The 16,834-nt window shown below is 45.2% G+C and overlaps 1 protein-coding gene across 1 annotated transcript in view; it reads left to right on the forward strand.

Annotated features, from left to right (window-relative positions):
- Window positions 1-5,545: 5,545 nt before the first annotated feature.
- The window catches only part of CB4H12orf75 (chromosome B4 C12orf75 homolog), a 38,905-nt gene continuing 27,616 nt past the window's right edge, over window positions 5,546-16,834 (forward strand). The window contains exon 1 of the mRNA XM_049626720.1: window positions 5,546-6,158. Within this exon, the coding sequence (XP_049482677.1) occupies window positions 5,546-6,158 (613 nt within the window). The remainder of the gene's footprint in view (window positions 6,159-16,834) is intronic.

A 16,834-nucleotide genomic window follows, 5' to 3' on the forward strand; every position in this document is an offset into this window, starting at 1 on the left:
GGCACCGTGCACTGAGGCTATATTGTCCCCAGTGCCCAGAATCCAAGCTTCCTGACTGTTTCCCAGCCTTCGTATTAAGTCTGGGAACCATGCAACAGAACCAACGCCCGAGAGAGTTTTTACGAGGATTAAATGAGATAATTCATCAAAGTAGTCAGCATTGTGCCTGACTCATGGGAAGAGCTCAAAATGTTCATTATTATTGTTTTCAGAAAGATGATGCAAATTGTCTTGAAAAACCAGCCCTAGGATTAATAATGGCTGTTGGACAAAAAAAATGTTTTTATGATTCTGTCTCTCACTTCTCTCCGTTTACGCCCACACAAAAACATTTTTACCTGCTTTCATTGTGCAGTAAGGAAACACAGTGTGTAAGACCCCATCCCTGTCCTCAAGGAGCTAAGAGTTTAATTAGAGAGATACAACTTACCTACATTCAGTGTTGTCTGTTAAAACACATCATTTGTGGGCTGAACGATAGCCTGTGCCAGAAGAAAATGTGTTGAAACATGTTCGAAGGTTAAGCATGGAGAATGGCGGGGGAAGTCCCTATATTGCAGACCATCACTTTTCACAGCCAGTAACTCTCTCCAAGACCATGGGTATATTTTAAAACGAAATTCATATGGTAACAAAAGAGTTCTCAATGACTCATGCATTAATAGATAATGGAAGTTACAAAGTATTTATAACTGAACAACAGTGAAATTAATGAAATATGAAAACTTTTGGATGCAACATAAACCATATTGAGGAGAGGAAAGAAGGAAGGAAGGCAGGAAGGAAGGAAGGTAGGAAGGAAGGAAGGAAGGAAGGAAGAAAAGAAAGGAAGAAAGAAAGAAAGGAAGAAAGAAGGAAAGACTTAAATGAGTTTGGTGTTTAACTTAAGAAGTTATAAAAATAGGGCCACCAGGGTGGCTCAGTTGGTTAAGTGTCCAATTTAGGCTCAGGTCGTGATCTCACAGTTTGTGAGTTCGAGCCTCACATTGGGCTCACTGCTGTCAGCACAGAACCCCTTTTGTATCCTCTGTCCCCCTCTAGCTGTGCCCCCTCCCCTGCTCATTCGCTCTTTCTTTCTTCCTTCCTTCCTTCCTTCCTTCCTTTCTTTCTCTCTCTCAAAAATAAATAAACATTAAAAAAAGGAGTTATAAAAATAAGAGTATGCTCAAAGAATTTAGAAAAAAGAAAATAGTAAGATAAGGGCTGGAAATAAATGGAAAACAAAACAAAAAGAGATGGCCAAAAAAACTAAAAGTGACTCTGAAAACTCCAATAAAATGGACAAATGTACAGCTAAACTAGTCAAGAAAGAAAAAGTGCAAGGAACACTATAGGAAGGCAGAAGGGGGCACAACCACACACATAAAAGAGACAAATCACCGTGGGTAAATAATCAATCAATTTCGTGATCAGCTTCATGGCACTTAAAAGTGTCTATGCAGCAGACACAGGTGCTGCCACATCTGCGTTATGATCCGTTATGAACCCTGTGCTGTTTTTATATGTTAATGGTTTGTCATGATAACACAACCCTAACATCTCAATGGCTTAAACACAATAAAAATTTCTTGCTTGCTCATTCTTTAGGTCCAGCACGAGTGTGGGTGGGGACCTGTTTGATGTAGTGACTTAGGGATCCAGGCTGATGCAGGATGCAGCCCTTTCACACGTGCTGCCAGGGTCCTTGAAACTGGAGAATCTAGAACTCTCAGTCAAGAGTGTCTTCCTGTGTGGACGGCTTGGAGATGAGATGTTCAGATCGCCCTTCAAGAGAGAACTTGTTGTGAGGAGTGGGGTTGGCTCACTGCCCCCAGCTTTTGGCACCTTTGGATCTGCTGCTGTGCCCCAGCTGAGGCCAAGATCTCTCTGGGCAGCTCACAGCCCAGCCAGGTCCCTAGGGCCTGGCCATCTCTGCCCAACAAGGGGGTCCCCCACAAACAATCTGCATTTGAAGTTCTCCTTGGCCTTGGTCAAGACTTTCTCAGAGCTGCATCGCAATCTGGGGTTCTTCCTACCTAGTCCTCTTTAGATATCCCTCTTTTTTTTTTTTTAAGTTTATTTATTTTGAGGGAGAGAACATGGGACAAGGGGAGAGAGAGAGAGAGAGAGAGAGAGAGAGAGAGAGAGAATCCCAAGCAGCCTCCCAATTGTCATTGCACAGCCTGACGCGGGGCTCGAACTCATGAATCTCGAGATCATGATCTGAGCCAAAGTCGGACACTTAACCAACTGAGCTGTCCAAGCGCCCCATATACATATCCCTCTTCTTATTTCCCCCATGGGTGTTAGACCTCCAATGCAGCCTGAAGGCTTTCTCTGCCTACTTCTGATCCTGCCCCCTGGATCTTTCAGGTAGTACCCATAACAAATCTCTTCTACACCTGTCTACTAACTCCCAACAGACCAGAAGTCACAGAGCCTCTGACTCATATTTCACTTTTGTTCACACTTTATTGGCCAAAGCTAGTCATATGTCCGTGCCCATCTCCAAGGGGGTAGGGAGCCTAATCTAGAAGAGAACTAATCTAGAAGAGAGAGATAGTACAAAGGGACACATATGTTCTATCTATGACTACTACTGGTTAAGCAGCTACACTCTTACCCCCCTCCATGCCGGCAGAGCCCCAGTTTTGTTCAGGTGTCTATCCTGCACTCCCTGTCATGACTCAGGGATAAATTGTAACTTAACCAGAGCCAATTACAGCCATCCTATTCACCTTCCCAGTGGTTGCATCAGGAAGAGTCATGTGATCCAAATCGTGGCCAAAGAAGTGGGAGAGGAAGCGTTCCCAGTGCCTCTCAGCTTGGACCCAAAGGGGGAAAACAAAATCCCCCTTTTGTTGCTGAGTTCTGTTGTGTCCAGTGGCTGAGCTACCCAGAGCCGAGGCAGCTATCTTGCAGCGTGTCCAGAGGGAAAAGGAGAGAAACAAAAATAAAATTCGGGTTGCCAAACTTCTTGGTGGGGAACTCTTTATGGAAGAAAAACCATGAAAACAGACTATTTAGCTCCACATTCTCCTGTGTCTTGCTTTCCTTCCCTGGCCAGATCAATTTCAGCCATGCACATCTTCTCTCCTCCTCACACCACATCGGTTCTTGTCTGAAGAATGAAAACAACAGCTCAATGGTGTGATTTAACTGGCACAGAGAATGAAGGCAAAATTGACCAGTCGGGAAATGAGACATGTATTAATGATTTTCTTTTGACTCATTGTTTTTGAAAACATCCAGATGCAATTAACTGTTATTTACAAAAAATAAAATAAATTCCTAAAAAGGATAAAGGAGACACTAGACTTATTCTTTCACCCCACACTAGGGAGAGGATTGACATTTATGGGGCACTTACTATGTGCCTGACACTTTATCAGGAACTTTGCCTATATTGTCTCATCAAACGACTTCGCATCGCCCTTTGAACACAATTTTAACTCCTTACAAAGCCCATCATACCCAGTGTGATCTGGCTTACCTCCCCAACTACTCCTCTCTGTCTCTGCTCTAGACCTGTCATGCTGGCCTTTTGTTCTATTTGTGAACCATATTCAGCACGTTCCTGCCTCAGGACTCTTGCACTGGCCATTTCCTCTGCCTGGGATGCTCTTTCCTTGGTCTTTACAGGTTTGATTTCTTCTCTTCAATCACACCTCAGCTAAAATACCCCTTCTTTGGAGAGGTCTTCCTTGATGATCCTACCTAAAATAGTACCTCTCCTTCTACCCCTAGTCACCTATTTCAGTGCCCTGCTTTATTTTGTTTCCATCACACTTATAGTATCTAAAATTATCTTTTGTTTGATTCTAATCTGTCTCCTCCCACTGGCTTTTTCTTCTGTGCCTTGTTCACTGTTTCATCTCAAGCATTTAGAAAAGTGGTTAGCACAAAGGAAATACTCAATGGTGTTTGTTGAAAGAATGAATAGATAACACACTCTGTAACCTTATAAGGCAGAGTACATATCACTCACAAGGGTCAATGTCCTCCAACCTGAGACCACCAGGAACATGCTGGTAGTTGAGCAAGTTGGGTTTACTGCTATTGCAGTGAAAGAGAAGCCACACCATAGGCAACCATCTCACTAACAGAATGTTAGGAAAGAATCCCTGGGACTTGGGTTCAAGTTAAATGATTATGGTTGGGATTTGAGAAAGCAGGACTTTTTGGGGCACCCGGGTGGCTCAGTCGGTTGAGCATCTGACTCTTGATCTCAGCTCAGGTCGTGATTTCACGGTTCTTGGGATCGAGCCCTCCTTCGGGCGCTGGTCTCACTTCCGCAGAGTTATAGAGTGTCCTGGTCTGATATTGGTGTTCTGTGTAACTGTGCTTAACAGAAGAACACAAAGGCCTGGCGGTGTCAGGCCACTTACTAGATGTCAGGATCTGTTTCTCTCTTTCTTGCAAGTGTCCTAGGGCTGGAGTCCAGTGTCAGCACAGAAATAAACAAGACTGTTTCCTTTGGCTGTTTGATAGTCCTCCCCTCCTCCTCTGCCCACCAATTTTGGGTTTGTATGGGGGTAGCCACTGAACAAAGATGGCGGAGGCCAAGGTAGAGAAACGGTGCTTCTAGAAGTCAGACAACTCAGAAACACCTTTATTTGCCGAAGAATTAGTTACCACCTCAGAAGGTGCCCAAATCTATTTTTCAAATGAGGGATGGTGTATCCTGAATGGGATTACCCCATGTTTACCATTGCCTCAAAGGTCATGTTAATAGTCCACCAGGGTCTTGGTTCTAGTTCAAGGTTTTCTCTAAATACAACTGTATTGTTTTAGAAAAGTGTTTTAACCAGGATCCCAGCATCCTCTGGGCTCCCGTAGCACCCTCTATTCCTTTGCTAACATCCCTGCTTATATTGTAATTAATCTGTTTATAATCTGTCTGCCTGGTTAGACTGTCTCCTACATGTTTGTATCACTGGAACTTAATTTTAACTAAGGACTTGGCACAGGCTACGTTCTCTATAAATATTAAATGGATTTAAAATGGAGATTTAATTCCTGGCCTGAATTCATCTCACAAAACATTTATTGTGTCTGTACTACGAGCTAGGAGGACACTATGATAAAACTGATAGTCCTTACCTTCAGGGAATTAGTATTCGATTCTAATAGACTTAAGAACAAGAAGAGCTGGCCTTTATTTAGGATCGGGCACCGTGTTACGTGCCTGAGTGATTACTGCCATCTTAGAACAGCTGATACACTAATGGGTTAAGTAACTTTGATGAGGCCACACAATTATTAAGGGGGCAGAGCAGGGGTTGTAAATCAGACAGTCTGACTCCTGTCACACTTGCCCAAATGTTAGGCTGAAAGGTGCCAAGTAAATTCAATTCTGTTATTAAATGAGTGGAGGTCCTTTAGGCTATCAACATTGCAGCAAATGCAATTAAAGTGGAGTAGGTTAGTAGCACCAAGCTAGGGAAGACTTTATGCTCTTTACCAAAGAGCTGCATTAGCTCTCTGTTTCAGCAGAAATGGATTTCGGTGTTGGCTTCAGATCTGAGGATCATTCAGTCAGTAACATTTATTGGGCGCCCACTGTATGCAAATAGCTGTTTCTGCCACTTCCTTTCCTACCCACATCCTGAAGCAGGGAGGGGAAGTGGGGAAGAAAAGGCAAAGAGGGCGTGGAGGTCGGCAGGTGGGCATCTCCGGTCGCCTCCAGCCTCACCCCACTGCCGGCGCCGGCCACGCCCCCAGCCTCGCCCTAGCCCCCCAAACCCACTTTAAACTCCCGCCCCCTCTTAACGACGACCAATGCCCGGCCGGGGAGCCCGAAGGAGACCGAGGATTGGCCGGCGCGGCGGTTGCCGAGGTGACGGGTGGGTCCGGCGGGGACCCCGACCGCTGCGGGGGCGAGGGGTGCGGGGCGGCTTCCGCCCCCGGGCCGCGCCGGCTCCTCTCGCGCGCCCCCTCCCCCCGCGTCCCAGCCCGCACCGCTCGGCTGCGGGAGGGGGAGACCCGGCTCTGCCCCCCTCCCCGCGGCCAGGCGAGCCCCGCGCGCCCCCCGCCGGCCTCCGGCTCGGGGCGCACCGCCCTCCGCCTCGGTCTCCGCCCCCAGGACCCGCGGCCGCCGCTCCCGAGCGCGGCTTCCCCGGCCAGCGGCGCGATGGGCTGCGGGAACTCCACCGCCACGAGCGCGGGCGCCGGCCGAGGTGAGCGGGGGCGCGGGCCGGGGACTCGGGGGCGGCGGGGAGGTCTGCGGGGCGGGCCGCCCGTGCGGGAGAGGCCGGGGTAGGGGTGGGAGGAGAGGCGGCGGGGCGGGGACCCCGCGAGGCAGGGCGCGCAGCCCCCCTCTCTCCCCGTTCCCCATTTTCGGGCCGGGGGGCGCAGGCCGCCCGCTCTCGGAGGGACCCAAGGCAGGGCATTTCCCCACCCCGCGCGGGGGCGGTCTCGGCGGGACGCGGAGAGCCTGCGGGGCGGTCCTGCGGAGGGTGCGCGGGGAGGACGCGCGGCGGGGCTCCCCTGCAGCGGGTAGCCCAGCGCCCTCCGGGGGCAGAGGGCTCCTGCGCGCGGTCCGCAGCCGCTCCCTCCGCGCCCCGCCTCCTCGCGGTCCTCGCCCCCGGCCCCTCGGACCCCTGGCGCTGCGACAGGCAAGTGCGGCAGGGCAATTCAGGACTTTCTCGGTGGTGCTGGTGGCGGCGGGGTGCGAGTGGGTCGGGCAGAGCCGCAGAGGGGCTCCGAAAATTCATCCGAGTCTGTCCTGACGCCTAAACCCGGTCGGGCTGCCCGAAGGATTTCTCCGAGAGGCTGCAGTTTCAAGGATGCTTTAAGACAAAGTGTGACAAAGCTTTCATATTCGCAGTGATCGCTTCATGTAGTTTTCACTGGAAATTCTATTGAAACTTCTTTTACTCCGCTTCATTTTGTGGATTGGCAGGCGACAGCTCCCGAGGTTTCCCCCCTGTCAGCCAGGCTTTCTTGTCGAGTGACTTATTCTAAAGCTCAACTCTTCTTCGCATTTAGCCCAGCTAGCGTCTCCCAGTTAAAGAGTCAGGATCTGTTTGGAGTAATGTCTGCTGGCCTGTTTTGGTGATTCTTCTGGTTAAAGAGCTTCTAGTCTCCTCCAGTTGAGATCAGTCAGATGCCACATCCTATCCCCACCGGCAGGTGCAAGCAGCATTCCGATGCGGCAGTGTTTCCTAGCACGCTGGTGTGGGCGCCCTGTCAATAACTTGGTGACCTTGGGCCTGTCACTTCCCTTAACCCAGACCTCCGTGGAAGATGGAGTTTAAAATTCGAGCCCTGTTTGTTTATTTACTTTAAAGTTTATGTTGGCGTTTTGCTTAGTGGGATCAGATGTGGAAAGCTGCCCTGTTAACTGGCCAAGTTTGTTTTCTCCTGTTTGTGGGTAATCTCACATGGAATATTCCGTTTTCGGAGAAGGCGCTAAAATATGTGGGCTTCTAGTCTCAGAGCTGTGAATTAACCCAGGTGAAGGATTCACTGAAAGGTTGATCTGTTACAGGTGATCTTTATCATCTTGAATTAAATTCTTGTTCTTGGGATATGCAGAGAGCCACCAGGGACCAAATCTTTTCCATCCATGTAACAGTGAGACGGGTTAGTAAGCACCTTGTGCTAACGAGGACAAACAGGATTCTAACCTGACAGTGGCCAGAATGCTCTGGTTGGAAACCTGGAACAGTGTCAAGGCCACATCCTGCACCATGCGTTGTGCCTCTCAATCTGACGTGCACCGGGACCCCGTGCAGGCCACTGCAAGGTTAAGAACAGGGCATCTGGGTGGCCCTGTTGGTTGAGCGTCCGACTCCTGATTTCGGCTCGGGTCATGATCTCACGGTTCTGGAGTGTGAGCCCCGCTTCTATCAGTGAAGAGCCTGCTTGGGATTCTCTCTGTCTTCCTCTCTCTCTGCCCTCCTCTCTCTCTCTCTCTCTCTCTCTCTCTCTCTGCCCCTCCCCCACTGGAGCATGCACTTTCTCTTTCTCAAAATAAGTAAGTAAACTTAAAAACTAAATAAAAATTGGGGGCGCCTGGGTGGCTCAGTCGGTTGAGCGCCGACTTCGGCTCAGGTCACGATCTCGCGGTCCGTGAGTTCGAGCCCCGCGTCGGGCCCCTGTGCTGACAGCTCAGAGCCCGGAGCCTGTTTCGGATTCTGTGTCTCCCTCTCTCTGACCCTCCCCCATTCATGCTCTGTCTCTCTCTGTCTAAAAAATAAATAAACGTTAGGGGCGCCTGGGTGGCGCAGTCGGTTAAGCGTCCGACTTCAGCCAGGTCACGATCTCGCGGTCCGTGAGTTCGAGCCCCGCGTCAGGCTCTGGGCTGATGGCTCGGAGCCTGGAGCCTGCTTCCGATTCTGTGTCTCCCTCTCTCTCTGCCCCTCCCCCGTTCATGCTCTGTCTCTCTCTGTCCCAAAAATAAATAAAAAACGTTGAAAAAAAAAATGTAAAAAAAAAAAAATAAATAAAATAAATAAACGTTAAAAAAAAAAACTAAATAAAAATTAAAAGAAGGTCAACAATTATCCACATTAAAAAAATCATAGGAAGGATTTCTAACATTTTCTTTAAAGTGGAGCTATACGGTTGGTTAGTTCATTTGCGTTTTTATTTATTAATGAACTGCTTGTCAGATTTGGGGCCAGGAGGGAGGAATACTGTTGCTACGTCAGAACAACGATAAGGTAATTTGGAAATGGTAATGTAAGAAAATGGGAAAACATGATTCTTTTTACAGATATTTGGTTGACCTTTTCTTTTTTTTCCCTAGGTGCACATCCCTTATTACATAAAAGGAGGTATAGTTCTGTTGAACAGTACATGCAAAGTGCATGTCTTCTGGTTGGGTAGCCTCTCTTTTGTTTATGAAGAAGAGTTCACATAAGCGCATGCTGTTCTCTCTTCTGGCTTGCTCTTTGCTAAAAATTACTTTTCGTTCAGGGAAGAACAAGATAGCGAGTGCAGACCGTGAAACATGACAGAGAAGACATGATGAGTAAGGACTTACTGCATCACTTCTTTGATGGATCTGCCCCGTCTTTCACAAAGTCCTCCCCCAAACATTTCCTTGCTAGAGTCCAGCTGGCCAGCTTTGGCATTTGGTCATTGTTATTTTGAAATTTTCTGTCAGCTGGTGGCAGGACTTGAGTTTCAGAAAGGAAATGCATCAGGATGAACTATGTAAGGTTAAGAAAAATAAAACCACAGTGCAACGGTATTCGGGTATCTTTCAGTTGTGAACTTTGACATCAGCATCCAAAACGCTATTGGCCAAGTTGCGAAGTTGTGGTCCTGAACCCAAGTGGCATGAAATGCATTAAGTAGATGTTGTCCCTGCCCTCTAGGTACTTACCATGCACAACTTCTGAAATATCCCGGGGTCATACAGGTCAATAGCTATCCTTGAGCTTTTCAGCAAGCAATCCATCCACCCATCCATCCATATATACATAATATAAAAGTACAGAGAGAAGGTGAGAAGAGTGCTGAACTTGGAGACTGGGGACTAGGGCTCAAGCTTGACTTTGGTTCTGTGCTGGTTGCGTTGCTATGGGTATTTCATTTCACTTTTCTGAGTTACAGTGAAAGCACTATGTAAGCTGTAATTTATTATAGAGTAGTGGAATATTACCATGTTGAAGGTAAAATGGCTTTCCCTGAGCATTTTTCTGCAAGAATGTGGCAAATCTACTTCCAAAGCGTACATTAACACCTAATAATAATACCCTTAAACCTAAAATCTTTATTATAAGCCCTGTTTTACTCTCTAATTCAGGTAAAACACGATAATTGTTTCTCCTCTCCCTGATCTATCTGAACAACTGCCTTTCTTGGCTTTTGCCTGGAGAAATTGGTTAATGTGACAAATTGATACTTAGTGTACTTGTGTAAATTTGATTCCATATGTCCAGTATATGGAGAAACTGATATGCAGTAAAATGATCGAACAGCCATAAGGAATCAGCCGCTAGATCACTCAGGCCCTACGTAATTTCTCCCAAGGAGATTTCTAACCATAAACTTCTGCACAGTCCACCTGTACATGCAGAGCACTGGACTTTACTAGGAGCTTTAAGGCAAAGGCTGAGCAACCAGCAAAGGGTGATTGAATGAAATCAAACTTTCACGCCCTTGAGAAGTTGATAGTCTAGGTAGGAAGATGAACCATTTGAGAACATTTGCAAAGCAAAGTATGATAGAATGCACGCTGAACATCCAAGTGCCCAGGAGATGTTGAATAATACAGTTTAATCAGAGGAGGCTTCAGGGAGGAGTTGCGCTGCTGGTCCAAATGGGGTCATGAGAACCATTGCGATTGCAGAAGAGCTCTCTTCATCATAATGTTCTAGTAAGATCACTGTCTCAATGTGGGAGTTTGATTTTCCCCAACCTAGAACTGTGTTAGGTTTCTTGCATAGTCTAGAGTCTAGACTGTAAATGATAGAGCAACATTTGGATTAAATAATCCATTTTAAAAGTGCTGCATTTACTGTAAAGCAGGGAGGTCTGATTGTTTCTCTTTGCTCCCCCCCCCCCCCTCTCTCTCTCAGCAATTAGATTCTCTGTCCCCTTGTTTTTCTTTGAGCATATATACATTTTTAAACTTAAGTGGAGAAAAGAGTAGCCCTGCATTTAGGCTAATGATCTAAACAGGTCAGCCATTCCCTTTTATATAATCATACATATAGATGGCTAAGCGAGTCTGTAATGTAAGCCAGACCGTCTCTTTTTAGGTAAACCAGAAAATCCTTAAAACGTCTGGATGGTTCCAAATATCTACAGTAGCCTACTTCAGTGCAGGCTAAGGCTGTGGAAATTCTTTGCAGCAGAGGAGTTATTTCAGATGTATTCTGCTCATGGTAGTTGATTGAAATTTTTAGTTGTAGTTTTTCTACCAGATATATATGTAACTGGTAAGTGTCTGATCATAACTTTGTGGCAGCTTAGTATCAGAAAGTTTCTGTAATGGTTCTTCTGCTCTTTATATAATATTAGTCTGAAGAGGAGGAGTTTAATAATTATTTACTCTATTTTTATCAGTGTACCCAGGGAATTAATACAATCCTTTTGAGTCTAGTTATTTAGATTAGTTTTTTCCTCATCAATTCGCCAGATAATTGCATTCTCTTCTTTTGATGTAGCTGTGTGGTCCAGCTTTAGTGTACATGTATCAATGGTTCGGTAGTCCTGAAATGTTGCCACTGTGCTTAGCGTTAGTGCAGGCCGTATGGGGGAATAACAGAAAATTTTGTTGATAGCACCCAGGAAGTCACTTATGTCATAAGTGGCGTTTTCTTTTCATGTTTATTTATGTGAGACAGAGTGCAAGCAGGGGAGGGGCAGAGAGAGACGGAGGCACAGAATCTGAAGCAGGCTCCAGGCTCTGAGCTGTCAGCACAGAGCCTGACGCGGGGCTTGAGCCCACAAGCCGTGAGATCATGACCTGAGATGAGGTCGGACGCTTAACCTAGTGAGCCACCCAGGCGCCGCGGGCCTGGCTGGCTTTAGTAGTTCACGTTGGTTATAGGGTGTTGGGAAGGAAGGAAGAGTGGGAAGGAAGGCAGGAAATCCTCAGAGTTGAGGGGGGCCTCTGGTGCCACAGGGCCCCAGTTCAAATCCTGCTTTTGTCATTTATCAGCTGTGTGACCTTGGGCAACTCACTTAAACTGTACCTTAGTTTTCTCAACTATAAAATGAGGGAGTAATAATAGAACTTACTCAGGGTAAAATGAGTTAATGTAAGCAAAGTACTTAGAACAGCGTCTCGTATATTGTAAGCACTCCCTGTGCTGTTTATTATTAATATAGGGAAAGACTTTGGTAACGTGTAGAAGGAAAGAGTGGGCATACAGCAGGGGCATACTTTAAAGCTGCTGCCTGGAGTCAGGGGAGTGAGAAGGGCCTGGAGTGTTGGAGGCATTGATGTCAGAGACCCTTGGGACAGCCAGGCTGAGGATGGGCTGCATGGGACGGAGAAATAAAAATGAACCCAAAGAAATGCCTGGGTCACTGGAAGATTCTGTCGCCTCTAAAGGGAAGGTAGGAAGGTGGGGGTGATTGGTATTCTCCTGGAGGTTGCAGTGAGAAGTGATGGTGAATGAGGAGAGATGTAGAAGTACTTCTGTCCAGGCATTTAACCATTCATGCGACAGAATCTGGACAGCATCAGGACGTTCCCGATGGCGTCCTGGCTCCCTGGAACTGACGTTGCTGTTGCGTGCAGGGTTTGTAAAGGTGACCTCAGCGAGTTACTCAGTTCTGCCATAAGCCACTTAGCGCTCGATATAGACATGGTTAAATTATGATATAGGAGCGAGATGCCAATCCCTTACCTTATGTCTGTACTTATGTGGCAGCCTTTATTTATTAATTTTTAGCTGCCTAACGTGGAGCTGCTCAACAAGGACAACCTGCAGACAGAGAGGTTTTGTAAGAGCCTCCATATTCATGCACGTAATTTTATATTTCTAGGACACATTGACCTGGATTTTTTTCTCCCTTACTGAAGAGATGACTTACGAATCTAGTTCTTTTATTGGCTTCTTGAAAAAATAACATTGCTTTGGATGAACTATGAGCTGTTTTTCAACTTCTTTTGGCCAAACTGAGACTATGACATCGTTTTAGAACTATTATGGGTCAGAAGAGACATCACAAGCTGTCAAAATTAAAGAGAAGTTTGTTTAGTTTTTCTGTAGTTATGTTTATACAGTTCTCAGAGGGCCTTTTCTTTCCTTTTATAAAACAAATAAAGAGTAAGACATTCCTGCCTATTTTTTATTATTTCCCATAAGAACCATAGTCATTTGTGTTTCTGGTCATTTATGCTGAAAGAAGAGTGATTTGTAAATCTTTAGTGCTTTTTTAGAAATACTTCATGTACACAATTTTATTTTTTGGCGCGTGTGTTTAAATTATCACCACTCAGTTGGAAGAAGGAAGTATGATTTAATATGTAATTTAGCAATTTATTTACTTGTGAATATTTCGTCTGTAACATTTCTATACATAGAACATATATTTATAACATAAATTCTATACGGTGCAATAGAACGGTGATGAAAAAAGGCATTAGTAGGCTAGTTTGTCCTGGTGTCTGGGTTAGTCGGTTAAGCATCCGACTCTTGATCTCAGCTCAGGTCGTGATCTCCCAGTTCGTGAGATCCAGCTCCTGGATCGTGTGGGGCTCTGCGCTGACAGCATGGAGCCTGCTTGGGATTCTCTCCCTCCCTCCCTCCCTCTCTCTCTCTCTCTCTCTCTGCCCTTCCTCCGCTCACACTATCTCTCTCTCTCTCAAAATAGATGCACATGAAAGAAAGAAAGAAAGTAGAACCTTTCTCTAAAAATTAATTAATTAATTAAATAGGCCAGTTTTTGAAATGTAAAAATGTATGTAGCCTTTCTTTAAAAAAGATAGATCTTTTGTTTATATTAGCATTTGGGACATGGGAGGAAGCTTGTGACAATAACTGTATGAATCTGAACAATGTTGAGAACGTACCTGACTGTACAGCTCACTCTTCATTTGTAAGGCTGTTTAGATTGCGAAGGAACGTCTGTCTATAGGAACCAAGGTGTGACGTCCGTCTCCCTAAAACTGCTGAATCCGTGTTGTGTCTTGTAGCTGGCTTGCTTTATCATTCATGAGGAGTAAGATTGTGTCTGTGTTTCTAGAATGTATGACTGTAACATTAAATTTAATCCCTCCCCCTGCAAACCTTAATTTTGCTATATATTTCTTTTCTTTTTTTAAATTTTTTTTTTAACGTTTATTTTTGAGACAGAGACAGAGCATGAGCTGGGGAGGGGCAGAGAGAGAGGGAGACATAAAATCTGAAATAGGCTCCAGGCTCCAAGCTGTCAGCACAGAGCCCGACGCGGGGCTCGAACTCACGGACCGTGAGATGATGACCTGAGCCGAAGTCGGACGCTTAACCGACCAAGCCACCCAGGCGCCCCTATATATTTCTTTTCAAAAGAGAATTTTGGGTTTTAGAGGGAAGGAGGAGGACAGGGGTGAGAGGTGTAGTGGGAGGAATGGTGGCCTCTAAAAAGATATGGCTGTATCCTAATCCCTGGAATGTGTGGATTATCTTACTTGGAAAAAGGGTCTTCGCAAATGTAATTACGGTAAGGATTGTGAGATGAGGAGATCATCCTAGATGGTCTGGGTGGACCCTAAATCCAGTGATAAGTGTCCTTATAAAAGAGACACAGTGATGTGGGGACGTGGGTGGAGTAGAGTGCACACACCATGAGGTCACAGACCAAAGAATGCCAAGGAATGCTCACTGCCACCAGATGCTAAGAGGAACATGGAAGTTTGGACCTGTTGATGTCTTAATTTTATGTGCCTGGACTCCAGAACTCCAAGAGCAGAATTTCTGTTGTTTTCTGTGTCCATCACCACAGATTTAAGGGCAAGGTGCCGTAAGATGTTCTCAATTCTTTTTTTTTTTTTTTTAAACTTTATTTATTGTGCATGCACGTGTGCAAGGGCACATTGGGGAGGGGCAGAGAGTCTCAAGCAGGCTCAGCGAAGAGCCTAATGCCAGGCTCGATCCTGTGAACTGTGGGATTGTGACCAGAGCCCAAATCAAGAGTCAGACGCTTAACTGACTGAGCCACCCAGGCACCCCCAAGATGTACTCGCTTCTGACACCAGTCGCAAGTACTGGGTCCCCATTACTCCCACTTCTATCCAACTTGGCAGCAAATTTGGGTGTTCCCACAGCTCTTCTCCTCAGATTTGATAATTTGCTAGAATGGCTTAGAATCCAGGAAGGCACTTTAGTCACGGGTTTAAATTTACCAGTTTATTATAAAGGACACAAACGAACAGCCAGATGGAGAGGTACATAGAGTCATGTCTGGAAGGATCCCGAGTATAGGAATCTCTGCCTCCATAGAGTTGGATTGTGTCACCCCCCTAGCACATGGATGTGGTCGCCAAGTCAGAAGCTCTCGGAACCTTGTTGGTTAGGGGTTTTTAGAGAGGGTTCATTACATAGGCCTGATTGATGGAATCATTGGCTATTGGTGATTAACTCAATCTCCAGCTCCTCTCCCCTCCCTGGGGAACAGGGATGAGACCAAAAGTTCCAAGCTTCTAACAAGGCTTGGCTTTCCTGGTGACCAGTCCCCATCTCGAAGCTATCTTGGGTCCTGCCAGGAGTCCCTTCATTAGTATGAAAGAGGCTCCTGTTACCCTTATCACTCAGGAAATTCCAAAGGTTTTAGAAGTTTTATGCCAGGAACAGGGGACAAAGCCCAAATATTTTTCTATGACCCCACAATATCAGATTAAATTTTTAAAGTGTTTGAATAAATTGGGTTTGCTATGCATTTTCAAGTGACTGAGGCTTTTGAACTTTGAGACTCATGAATAAAATATTAGTCTTTTGAAGTGTGTAAAGTAAAAGGTATACACAGTCTTGGTGAAGTGAAGTGATGTTTGAAACAACCAACAATGTTTAATTGTTTCCTACTTTTTTGTCCGTAGGGAAGTGTTCTTCCCTATAGACCCAAACCATTTATAATAACTTTTTGTCACTGAAATTGCATATAGTACTTGTCTGAGAGCAAACCTTAGACCCTTTCTCTTTTTTAGGAAGGTACTTAAAATTATCATCCTTTATACAGTTTTGGAAAATAGTCATCAGATCTCTAGTGTATATATTTTGTGATGATTTCATGCCACAAGAAGCATTGTTACCTTTCCTCCATCTCTGTTTCTTCTGAGGCCATTATATTAATGCGTCAAGGCTATGTTTAAACGGTAAAGAGTCATTTTGGCAGGAAATGAGGTGGTGCTAACAGGAATCAATGTTGTATCCCAGGGGCCAGGAAAGAATTAGATACCATTATAAATATTTGTTTAGCAAATGATAAATCACATGGACCATAAACACAATTTAAAGCAAATGGGATTTTGCTACTATCTGAATTGTTTTAGATAAATTTTTTTTTTTTTTTTTTTTTTTTTTTTTTTTTTTTTTTTTTTTTTTTGTGGCATAAATTCTCTAGAGATCTCCCTCTGGTTAATTAAAATCAATATATATGTGAATTGTGATTACAGTGTTGTGGTGAGGGTAATGATTTTTCTTCAATTTAGTTTTACAGTTTTATACTTTTGCAGAACAAAGACATTTTACATTTAAAAAAAAATTTTTTTTTTAACATTTACTTTATTTTTGAGACAGAGAGAGACAGAGCATGAATGGGGGAGGGTCAGAGAGAGGGAGACACAGAATCTGAAACAGGCTCCAGACTCTGGGCTATCAGCACAGAGCCCGACGCGGGGCTTGAACTCACGGACCGCGAGATCATGACCTGAGCCGAAGTCGGCCGCTTAACCGACTGAGCCACCCAGGCGCCCCGAAGACATTTTACATTTTATGTACCTGCATATTCTGATAGTTTTGCCAAGGTTTGCAACAATAACACATTTTTTATTTTTTTTTTACTCTGAGCACTTGTGTGTTGGGGAGTCATGTTATACCTGTTCTAGTTCTATAAAATCATTACTACCATGTTCCCTTGCTTCTAAGATGCACATTTTCCAACCTTAAAACAAAAAATGGAGCATATATTATGATCACGTGAATACCTGTAGTGTTTCTGACTTCTTTGCCCACCCCGCCACTGCACGTATTAAACAGATGGTGCCCTTTAAATGAGGGACATTTGCAAACAGGAAAAATGGTGGGCTGACTTCCTTTGGGAAGGTAATACCAGGCACCTGCATGGGGCCTGCAGCCATCAGGTGAAGTGAATGGAAGGTTCCCTTCACCTTCCATTGGCTTCCAATGGCTGATTAAGTACTCGTTAGACAACATGTTGCTGTTTTGAAACTAGTTACGCACACATT

The sequence above is a fragment of the Panthera uncia genome, chromosome B4 (genome assembly GCF_023721935.1).
Source record: "Panthera uncia isolate 11264 chromosome B4, Puncia_PCG_1.0, whole genome shotgun sequence".
In the NCBI taxonomy this organism is placed as follows: Eukaryota; Metazoa; Chordata; class Mammalia; order Carnivora; family Felidae; genus Panthera; species Panthera uncia.